Source organism: Myodes glareolus, chromosome 9 (assembly GCF_982192425.1).
Source record: "Myodes glareolus chromosome 9, mMyoGla1.1, whole genome shotgun sequence".
Taxonomy (NCBI): Eukaryota; Metazoa; Chordata; class Mammalia; order Rodentia; family Cricetidae; genus Myodes; species Myodes glareolus.
In genome coordinates this window covers 14,586,197-14,598,373 of record NC_142034.1, presented here as the reverse complement: position 1 = coordinate 14,598,373, position 12,177 = coordinate 14,586,197, and the positions used below count along the sequence as shown (strand labels likewise).

Genomic DNA, 12,177 nt, shown 5'->3' with positions numbered 1-12,177 from the left:
ACTGCTCTGGCACCATGTCTGTCTGCCTGCCACCATGCTTTTCATCATGATGGCTGTGGACCCTAACCCTCTGGAACTGTAAGCCCCAAATTAAACTCTTTCTTTTGTATGTTGCCTTGGCCATGCTGTGCTATCACAACAATAGAAAGGTGAGTGAGTCAGGAATAAAGTCAGAGCTCCCTCAAGGCTTCACCAGCTCTCAGACAGCTCAGCATCCCAGCCCTCTCTAGAGTCAGGGAGAGTCAAGCAGCCTGTGCCACATAGGCAGGGGTGACTGCTGCCACTTAGGGCTGGTTCTAGAATGTTTCCTGTGACTGTCCCCTCATTCTCTCTTCATTACTGGCTGAAATGGGGTGTGTCAGTGAAAGGCTCTGAGACCCTCAACCACAGCAGAGAGAAAGGACAGGAGAAAGCTGTCCTCAAATTCTTGAATAACTATGGATCGGACTCACTTTCCTCATCTGCTACCTCTGCTGGGTGCAGAGGACCACGTGCAGAGAGTGGGGACTGCCACTGAGATCCGGGGGCTGTTTATTACAGCAGTCAGGGTGTGCCGTAGTGGCTCAGCTGTTGAAGTCATTGCAGGAGGAAGCGCCATGGGAGCCAATGCACTTGACTCTCGGATAAGAGCCACATCTAAAGTGAAATCTAACTTGTCTTTTCAAAACAGGAAGTTCGGTCTTGCTGGGCCTGGGTGAAAAGGATACTGCATTGCCAACAGTGAGATACAAGGGGACAGGAAGGGGCTGCCAACAAGTTTCACTGGCTTATTCCTTTAACAATAAGTCATAATCAATAGCTGGGATGGTTTCTATTGACCAAGTTGTAGGGAACTATAACCCAATCCTAGTTCTGAGATCCTGAAAACCTCACAGTGGTCACTGCTGTCATCAGTTTGCAGGGTGCACAACACCATAGCTACCATGTTGACACTCTGACATGGTGGCTACTGTGTCCATACTCTCTATGGTGGCTTCCGTGTCCATACTCTCTATGGTGGCCTCCGTGTCCATACTCTCTATGGTGGCCTCCGTGTCCATACTCTCTATGGTGGCCTCCGTGTCCATACTCTCTATGGTGGCTTCTGTGTCCATACTCTCTATGGTGGCCTCCGTGTCCATACTCTCTATGGTGGCCTCCGTGTCCATACTCTCTATGGTGGCCTCCGTGTCCATATGCCCTATGGTGGCTACCGTGTCCATATGCCCTATGGTGGCTACCGTGTCCATACTCTATCATGATGGCTCCTGTGTCCACACTCTAGGCTGTTACTCTCCATTTGGAGTTTGTATGATCAGATTATCATCTGCTCTCTGGAACTTTTCTCCGTCTCTGGGTCAGGGATTTGGATAAACACTGGCCCCACTGCACTGCCCTCCTGCCATCCCTGCCTCTGTTGAGTGGAAGCTACAGCACATGCAAAAGCAACAAACAGATGCAAACATGTAGCAAAACGTTACCTGCCCGGCCAGCATCTCATACAGCAGCACACCGTACGCCCACCAGTCCACGGATTTTCCATACGGCTGGTAAGCGATTATCTGCATGGAAACACACACATCAGTTATGTGTAGCAGTCACTCAAAGAGCTCCTGTCAGGAGAGATTAAGTTAAGCAGGCAGGTATGTAAGCACAGCTCTTGCAAACGAGGTGGTGGTAAACTCTGCCTCAATTTCAACACAGAGGGACAAGGAAAAGGACCCTTCAAAGGGGATACACTGAGAACTGCCAATCCCGGATACAGCACCCAATCTTGTTTCAAGATTCCTCTTGTGGATTCACTTGGAGATGTCCCTGACTATGGTAGAAGTACTTACCCTTGTGGAGAAAAATAGACAAGAGTTGGATTTTAATGGTTAAAAAACACAAGAGGGAGCTGGAGAAATGGCTCACGGATTATGAACACTTAGCTCTTGCAGAGGACCCAGATTTGGTTACCAGAACCCACATCGGGTGGTTAGAACTGTCTGACATTCCAGTTCCAAGGGATCTGATGCCCTCTTCTGGCCTCTGCAGGCACCTGCATGTACAGGGTGCACAAACATACACTCAGGGCACACACATAAGATAGATAGATAACATAGATACATAGATATATCTTAAAAAGACAACACCAAGAGAGGTCATATACTTTTGAAGGGTTACAATGGTTAGTTTAGGGATAGCACATTAATGGTCAGTATTGGAGGGAGGCCACTTGTTTATTCCTGGTCACTTAGCCCCAAAATAATCATATAGAAACTGTATTAATTAAATCACTGCTTGACCCATTAGCTCTAGGTTCTTATTGGCTAACTCTTACATCTTAATTTAACCCATCTCCATTAATCTGTGTATCACCACGAGGTCGTGGCCTATCAGCAAAGTTTCAGTGCATCTGTCTCCGGTGGCTCCATGGCTTCTCTCTAACTTTGCTTTCCTCCTTCTATGCTATAGGCCAAGCCAGTTTCTTTATTCATTAACCAATAAAAGCAACACATAGACAGAAGGACCTCCCACACCAGGTCAGTAAGTTAATTTCTACTTATTTATCCCTGATGGTTGTCATTCTCAACAAGAATTAACTAACAAGAAAATTTACAAATAGGATCATGGCAGCCTGTTAGCCTATAGTCAATTACTTTATTCAACAGTAGAGCATGGGGACCTGGAGAGGTGGTTTGGTGGTTGAGAGTACTTGTTTTTGTAGAGGACCCAGACTTGATTCCCAGTACTCAGAGGGTGGCTCACAAATGTCTGCAATTCCAATTCTGGGATATCCCCCTTTTCTGTTCTCCATGGGCACCAGGCAAGTAAGGGGTACTCAGACATACATGTAGGCAAAACATTCATAATACAACATCTTAAAAAAATAGTAGGCCATGAACATCTCTGCAAAAAAAAAACCCTTTGACTATTTCTGCAGGACAAATTCCTATAAATAGAACCGTTGGGTCGAAATAGTTCTTTTTGCTTCAGAAGTAAAGGTCTGGACATGCTGCCAGATTGCTTGCGGGGCAGCACAATACACTGCTATCTGCAGCAGAAGAGTTGAATCTGTGTCCTTGAATCCTCACCAACAGCACTTACTGTCATTGTTTCCCAAAGTGCCACTGTGATGACTGAAAGTGATATTTCAATAGTCTTTTTATCTTCATTTTATTCACATGGGAATTAGACACCTGTGTTTCTCTTCTTAGCAAGCTTCCCAATTACCCTGATGGGCAGTTCCATTCATTCATTCTTTCGGAGACTATGGGAAGTTCTAGGGATACAGTGCAGAAAGGGCGCGATCCCTACCCTCACACAGAGTACAGGGTTTTTTTTATTGATTAATGAAAGCTCTTTATATATTAGGGATATGTATCCTCTGCCTTAATGTTTATAAATACTCACCATGATTTGTCATGGTGTTTATTTAGTATACCCTTTGACGGTTAAGATTTAAGGTTCTAAAAAGAAAAACTGGGTAATGGATGGAGAGAGGAAGTGATATTTAACTTCCTGGTTGAGGCAGTTCCAGGCTCCTTTGTCTCCTGCCACACTGTGACTCTGGATCTTCAAGGTCTGGGTGACTTAGATACAAGATGGAGGAGGATTGCCCGAGCCCTGCTTGCTAGCAGTGAGCAGATGTCCACAGTGGCCAGTGACTGAAACATTAGTGACTAGACTCGGTTACTCCAGTACTGACAAACTGCCACAGACTCACCTTTTCTTCAAAACCTGTTTGGGCCAAATAGAGGGCAATAAAAAGTCCACTTGCTGAACTACTACGTAGGGGATTCTATCTGCATCTTCTCATGTCACATGACAGAGAGACGCGGCTATTCCCATTTTATAGATGAGAAAACCGAGGCTCAGAAAGTTAACAGACTTGACAAATCCACTCCATGATTAAGAGGTTTCTGAATGTTGGTTCATGTTTTTTAAAAGGGAATTTGTGGCTTTCAAATATATCTATGCTGGACTTGATAAAATATTATCAAAGGGCATTGAGGGTCAGTCTAAAGGGGTCTGGAATCGCTTCAAATGGTTTAAAACATAGCGGTCCAATGATGTCCTGAAGGTGGCTGCACACACTGCTCTCCTCAGCATCCAAAGCCAGTCCCTATAATCTGTGGTACTCGCTGTCCCAGGGAGCTGAGGTTGAACCCAGCCCAGGGGGGTCTCTAATCCCCAGCTTCCTGAGTGCCGGGGTATTAGCACGAGTCACCATGCATGGTAACTGTTTATTTCAGATTCTTTCTGCCATGAATACCTAAGCAGTTCCATCGGCCAGACTCCCGTGTTCACACGGTGTTAAGTCATGTCTGATTCCAGGAAGCTGTCAGGAGGTGTAGGAATCCAGTGTTTGTCAGACCGAGCTACAACTCTGTAGGTCACAGCCACCTACAGAGGTTTTTTTTTTTCCTTCTCTCCACCATTCGGCCCCAGCTCACTCTTCTATATTTCTGAAGCATTAAAGTCCATGAGCCCTGCTGCTAACACCTCCTCCTTTCTCCAAGGTGTACAGAAGCAATCTGTCAAATGCCAGTGGCTTGTCTCCCACCCACTGCATTGCTGACCCTGCTGAGCTGCCCAGTCAGCCACCAAGACGACAGACACTCTGAGCATGACTGTGCTGTCACTTGTAATATGAAGGTGACGTTTGGAAAGCAGCTCAGTACTCCTTCTCGGAGAAGTTCATCGCTGCCACCCCTGGCTCGTACACCAGGCAATCTCAGTTCTGGGCTACAGTGTGCAACCTCAGCACCAGAATTTCCTTTCCACACTTTTCCTCAGCGGTCTGCTGCTATGAATAAACCTCTCTGATGAGCCAGAACCCTGGGGTGAAAGGGAAATGGTAGCTAGCGATCCTTCTGGAAGACAGGTGATCAGATCCACAGATCTGGGATGCTGTTACAGTCATATGCTGCCCAGGGGCCAACAGCCATGTGTTTTCTAAGCATACAAGATATGGTCAGTCTAAACTATCTCTAGGTATAAAATAGATTTTGATAATTTCATTAAAAAGAAAAAAGAAAAATCACCTCTTTGCGATTTTTTAACTTTGGGCATACTGGGTTAAATAAGATATAACAAAATCAATTTCATCTGCTTCTTTTGTGACCATTAAAGCCCTGCCTCTAAGTGCAGCTGTGATCTGCGCTTCAGTTTCATTGGGTGGTGATGGTTCTGGGCCCTCAGAGTCTATCAGTCTCTACTGCTCACTTAGGTTCTCTGGCTCACACTGGCCTCGGGGGTCCAGCTCTGCGTGGAAGACGAGGTTCAGAGAGCACAGAACAACTCTAAGAGTCTCTTGGGTCCATCACCAATGGGGACAGATGCAGGTGCCTCTGGCACTTGTGGGCCAAGGGAGGCTTCCAGCCAAGCTTGGGCTGCCTGATATGCTGAGGCCCAGGGCCAAAGGCTGCCATGGCAATTTGGCTTCCCGTAATGGGGCCTCTCACAAAAGGAGGCCAGCTTGGCAAGAAGGGCTAGAGTTGGCGGGTTTCCCTGCAGCACATGGGAGGTTGAACTTTGGCTTTGAAGACAGACCCCGACCGCGGCCACTGTCACTCCCTTTAGAGCCCTCTGTCACTATGATCACTGTGATTACGTATGCGAGCCAATTGCTGGGGGGGACCGTCAGGATGTTACAAATGGCTGCCTGTCTTGTGAGAGTGAGGTATGAATGGCTTCCTTCCAGAACGGGCACGGGATCAGGGCATGAAAGGACCAGGGAGGTGGCTTCCCATTCCCATTAGGCCAATGGGCCCAGTGAGGGCGGCCGGAAGGCCATCGCTTGCAGGCCACCCAGCCTTCTCCCCTCTGCCAAGGCTACTGGCTTAAAGGCACCCCAGAGTAGCTGACACTCTAGACGATGTCTGACTCGTGATAGGTCAGAGACGGGAGAGCTTGGGGACACTGTGGGACGATACTGGAAGACTCAACATCAGCCCCACAGGCTGGGTCTTTATCTGTTAACTCATCTAGACCTTCTGAGGCTTATTTCAGTGAAAAGGAACTGAGGCAGTTAGAGGTTGTGTGGCTTGCTCATGTTTCTACAGCTGGCAAGTGGCAAGGCTGGACATGATCCTCGGTCATCAAGGTGGCTTCAGTGGCTTTACTTTTCACCATTTTAATACGCTGATTGTCTTGGTCAAAGACTTAAAAGGAGCCAAACAACAGGGAAACCACTCTGCCCTCCATGTTTCTGCACCCTGCCTATGAACCCTGTAATGTCACAGAGTGTGAAGACAGTGGTTCTATTGGTTCATACGCTTGAGCTGGACCCCTATCTCATTTTTAAATAAATGAAAGGTCTGACCATACACACACACACACACACACACACACACACACACACACACACAGAGCTCTTTCTAAGCTGCCATTGGAAAAATAATGGCCTGCATGTATAAAATGTGTTCACATCTTTTTAATCTCAAGGAAACAAAAGATAGTTCTCCCCCTTTCCTTTTTTATTTTGATGGAAGATTTACATAAAGTTGTTTTGAGAAACATCATAAATTCCAAAGGAAGGAACACAGGGCCCATGAGAGCAGCTTTGTGCAGACCACCGAAACCACTGGCTACCTGTGCAAGCGGCAGCACCAGGGAAGAAAGCGGGCAGGCCTGCCAGGGAGCCTCCTGGATGCTCTGTCTGGACCCTGAGTTCAGTTACTCCTCCCTTACTTGTGCACTGTACTTCAGGGTCAGGCAGATCCTGGAACCTTTGCATGAGCCCAGACTCCCCCTCTTAGGGACTGTACCCACCACAAAGGACCCACCCCTCACCAGCATCAGGACCTACTCAGCACTGGGTAGACACATAAGGCTTTGGTGGAGAACTGAGTAGATCGGAGCCCATCCACTTCTTAGGCCCACCTGACTCTGTGGATACATTAAAAGGGCCTCAGGCTGGCTGGGTTGTTAAGACTGAGCAGGGCTCGGACATGATCCAAACCAAGTGTCTTCAGGGTTCTGGAAAGGAACTTAAACCTAAGGACAGAAAAGTGCTTGCTTGAGGTTTCCAGGCTTGTCAGTCTGTAAGGTCAGGGAGAGATCTCGGGGTTCCCAACTGTCCCGCTGGGCCGCACCAGGCCTGGACTAGAGGGTGATGATACACGGAAGGCACTGCAGCAGGGCAAGGGTGAGACAAAACTTCACTCCGATGACCCACCTGAGCTCAACACTCAGGAAGGAAACAGACTGGGGCGAGAGGGCTCGGAGTCCAGCTGCTGGGGACCAGCTCTGCCGTGTGGGGGCTGAGTTGTTGACAACGGCTGGCTTTCCCCAGCTGTGATCCTGGAAGCCCAGCTTCTGCCTGGCAAGTGTGTGGTAAGGATGAGATGGCACTGTGCCCACGCAAATGTGTCGCACACAGTGCCTGGCATCAGAAATAAGAACTGGCCCCTAGGCCTGCGGGTGAAAAGTGTTCAGGGCAGTAAAGTCAGCCTGGCTCAAGGGAGGAGAGAGGAAACACTCCCTCATGAGAGGCAGTCCTCAAAGCACACAGGGAACACTCTGAAATGACAATCACCACCTGGACATTCAGTTAACATTAACCCTTTCAGTTCAGTCCCTCAACAAATGCTAGCAAACTATGTGTCAAACACTACTTAGAGCATGGGACACAGAAGTGACTGCAAATACACACACACATACATGCACACACACACACACACATACACACACTCCACCTCCAAGCAATTGGATGAGTTCCTGTTACAATGATACCTCCCACTCCCTCTTTCCCTGCCTGTCACCATTTATAGCTGACATATCTTGTCTTTGGGGGCCATTCTGCTAGACATCAGGGATAATGGCTCTAACTGGGGAGACAGATGTGAAATGAATACTTGGGAAGGTAATGTCTACAATCACAGACAGCAGAACATTATATGAGGAATATCTGTAATATTTGAAATCTCCAGGAGAAGAATTATATGAGAACAATAGATATGACCAATTGGAAGACTGGGTAGACAAAAACGATGCTTCTGCCTATGACTGAAGAGAACAGGAAGTGTCTACGTCTATTTGGATGGAAATCGTCTTCCCTCCCAAAGGGAGGGACACTTGCTATGACAACATGAGGACCCGAGTTTTATCCCCAGCACCCAGACGAAAACCTGAGTATGGCCTTGTATGTACTTCTAGTGCTGTGGGAGGCAGAGGCAGGAGGACTGCCAGAAATTGCTTGTCACTAGCCTAGCTCCAGGTTCAGTGATGGATCCTGTCTAAAGAATAAATCCAAGAGGGAGAGAACAAGGTAGCAAGTGTCCTCCTCTGACCTCTGTACGCACGCTCGCAGGCGGGCACACCACCACTAAGTTCTGAGTTGTTTAGACTAGGCAGAATAGAAGCACCTGACAAGCAACAGACGTGGGCTTAGGGGCTGCTTCTTCTGAGTCAGGACAAGCTCATTCAAGTCAGACTCGGTGCTGGAAGCTGTACTCTGGGGAAGGAATCATGATGATTTCCCTTTTTACAGATGTCATGCTAAGTTCTTAAAAGAACAAGGTTATAGCAGGGACCTAGCCAATGGGGAAGAATACAAAAGCCTGAAGTTGAACAGAAGGCTGTCTTCAGTGGCGGCTGTTACGATTGCACAGGGCGACACAGGGCAGAACTCAATGAGTCTGGAATCAAATGCAGCCATGATCCTTCTGGCCTCTCTATAGGAGGCGCCTCCACGGACAGGACAGGGGCGGTGCCTGCCTTTCGGATTCACATCCCAGTATTCACCTGCAGCCCAGGGACTCACTCCCCTTTGAAGCCCAGGGAACCACTCAGACCCACACTTCAGAACACAATAACTGCTTACACCGGCTCAAGAGGAGGGTTAGGGGTGAGGTTTGTGTCTGTAAGAGCTGGTTAGCTGGAACAAAGATTTCCTGGAGCTGGAAGCTCTTGTGTCCAGCAGTTCTTTGGAGAAGCATTTGGGAAGGAGCAGGAAGGAAGGTTTACCGAGACGGGGCTGCTGATGGGCCAAGTCCCTCTGGCTATTGGTGAGCCTCAGGTAGGCCACTGCCCCCTCCAAGTTTCCTTTTCCTGTGTGAACGAGGGGAAGCACAACCAGCCTCAGAGAGCTGGTACACGGGGGCAGGAATGAAATGAGGCATCAGGTGTGAGCAGGAGGACCACACTGGGAGATGAGTAAATGTTGGTTATAGCTCTTGAGACACCCACTTCCTCCCCACTGTTCCTAGGCAATTTCATAGAGGAAGAGGGAAAATACAGCTCGGAAATCCCTGGCCCATTTTTACAGGATTTAAATAAATCTCTAAATGAAGAGCCAATTAATGTAGGCCCCCCGAGTACCCGGAGGGAACAACAGAATGTCCTCTGGGCTCTGGAAATGAGCTTTGCCCGTGAGAGCAGCTCGTGGACTTATGTGGGGGTGTGGGGGGTGCTCGGTGTCAGCTGAAGTGAAAGCTGCAACTCTCTTCTCAGGACAATGGGTACTGCAGGGAAAGCTGCCCAGCCCTGGGCGCAAAGTCCAGGCCGACCTTACAATGAGCCAAATATCATTTCCTTATGTGCAAAACAGAACTGATGATGGGATCAAATGGCAAAAGGTATGCACTCCCTGCTCTAGGATGTAGTAGGTATTCACCACGGGGTAGTGAGGCTACTAGGACCCGGATCTTTCTGAAGGTCATTGGGAGGGGATCATGGGGAGGAAGCAGCACACCATCTTCTAGGGCACAATAGCATAGACGGTACGCAGGCTGCGGAGAACGAGGCTGAGTGGATGAGTTCCGAGGCCAGGGAGTTAGGAGATGAAGGGCTGCAGGCAGGCAATAAAACACATGAGGTCGTGTGCCCTACATAATTCACAGATGTTCTGAGGAGACTCACACAGTCTAAGGAAGATGCCAAAGGAGAGCCTGATTTGGGTGGGCTCTTTTAAGTGTTTCTCTGAGGGAAAGCAGATGCATCTGCTCCCCAGTGCCTAAGTCTCTGGACCGTGACCCCACAGAGAGAGAAGCTGGCCTCTGATGGAAAGGGAGCTTTGCTGCCTTTATCGTTTTCCTTCTTTAATCAAGCGCTTTTTTTCTTAAGGCCAGGCGTGGGGCCCACGGTCCACGGCGGCTGGAGGAGGCTTGCTGGGGCTGCCGCTTGCTTCGCCTCTCTCTCCGTTAGCCGAGTGCCAATTTACTGCCTGACTGCTCGGCTGCATAGACTGTGAGAGCTGTTTTCTCGCTGTGGTTTTTAATTTTTTTCTTTTAATTGTCTCTACCTCCTCATGGCCTTTCCTGGGGGGAGGTTACAAGGGTGGGAGGGGTGGACCTGGGAGGACCAGGAAGTGAATGTGATTGGCGTGCATTATGTGAAATTTTCAAATAATCAATCAAAATGTTATACTAAAAGTATATTTGTTATTCATTGCTTCCCCCAGGTGTATGTGTGTGTATGTGTGCACGCGTGCATGCATGCACTAACCTGTGTGTGTATGTGCCTGTGGAGGTCAGAGGTCAACACTGGTCTCAGTCTCTCTCCATGTTATTGAGTCTGGCTCTAGAGCTCAGATATATAGTTAGACCAGCTGGCCTGAAGGCCTCTAGGATCCCCATCCCTGTCCCTGCACCACTAGAGCCACAGAAGTGTGCTATTGTGGTTGCTTTTCCATAGGTGCTGGGATCTGAGCTAAGGTCTGGATGACTGAACAGACAGCTCTTTACCCCCTCATCATCTCCCCAGCCCCCAAATGCTCATTTTTAATTGCCTTTCCCCCCTGACTCTAGAGACTGTCTGGACTCTGGGGTCAGGAGGCTTAGGGTCGACATTCAAATTTAACTTTGCCCGCTAACAGGTGTGTGATCCTGGGAGTCACAGGACCTCAATACGCTGATCAAGATGTGCTCAGGGGACTTGGGGCAAAGCCAACACAGCATGGGAGAGGTGCTCTGCCCACTGTGCGAGCAAGGCTTGAGGATGTCCCCTGGGTGACACACTATCAACGGGTTTCCCTCCCATTGCAGCAAGGGAACACAGAAGGACAAAGACCCATCACTTCCTTCATGGAAGGAGAGAAGATGACGCTGGTGGGGCCGGCATTTTAAAATGCCTTCCTCCCAAACAAGCCATCAAGATCGATAGGAAAGAAACTAACGGGAGAGGACGATGGCAGAGACCTCCTAGTGTGGCTCCAAATAATGAAATAATGTTTGAGAGAAACCAGCCCTAGGTCTCCAAGCATCAAAGAGGGCGGGCGCTGAAGACTCTGTGGTCCTGGGTGACCCCTGAGGACTTTCCCCAGCTTTCTGAATTACATACTTCTCGAGAGCCCCTCTTTTCCTCAGTAAATGGTCACTACATCTATGAACATACATGTGCCCCAGTCTAATACTCTGTTCCATGACACAAGAACCCGGGCATCTCAGTGGGTGCCCCTGGACTCTGAGCCATGCCTCTCAGGCTGGTACTTGAGAGTCTGCAGAGAGATACGTGACTTGTGGTTAGTCTTCTCAAGGACTCTTGGGAACCCCGAGAATCCTTGGGATGTCTGAGTGTACCAAGCCTGCATCTAGAACGATTTTCTGATAACACCCTTCTGTGGCTTTTCATCTTTACTCTCAAGTCATATCTGTGAGTGACATTTTTTGCCTTGATCCATCTTTACCCATTAGGGAGATGCTACAGTATGAATTGATTTCAAGGTTTTTGAACAAACAGCCATAAATATTTCAATCCTTGCTTTGCCTATTAGGGAAAATGCCATCTAAGATAATTACTTAGCTTCTGCCTGACAGGAAGATTTACACAGATGATGGAATTAGTTTAACCTTTGAGCAAATTCTGAAACCTTGAACCTATTTGGTTTTTCCCAAAACACTAAATATTCTTGGGGCCATGCCTGTCAGATGTGTGGCCTCTTGGAGAACTGGGGAGACAATGAACTTTCTCAGGCTGCGTTGCTTACGTTTTCAGTGAGAGGCAACTGCGCAGTGAGAGAAAGCAGGACACAGCTTGTGGCTCCTAGGGTGTCTCCTCTCCTGCGTTGTCAGCACTGGAGGGCGGGGAGCCCTGGAGGTATCACGCTTGCACAGTGAGTTTCAAGAATGTGAGCCAGTGCTGGGCATGGTGGGTTATACCTGTAATCCCAGCATGGGGCGGGAGAGGGGGTAAGGAAGCCAGTGCTGGGCATGGTGGGTCATGCCTCTAATCACACAAGAGGTGGTGGTACGGTGGTGGTTGGAGGGTGGG

The 12,177-nt window shown here is 48.6% G+C and overlaps 1 protein-coding gene across 1 annotated transcript in view; it reads right to left on the bottom strand.

The window, feature by feature from the left end:
• Prkca (protein kinase C alpha) overlaps window positions 1–12,177 on the bottom strand; it is a 396,832-nt gene that overhangs the window by 26,480 nt on the left and 358,175 nt on the right. Inside the window, exon 14 of the mRNA XM_087909850.1 lies at window positions 1,461–1,541. Within this exon, the coding sequence (XP_087765976.1) occupies window positions 1,461–1,541 (81 nt within the window). The remainder of the gene's footprint in view (window positions 1–1,460; window positions 1,542–12,177) is intronic.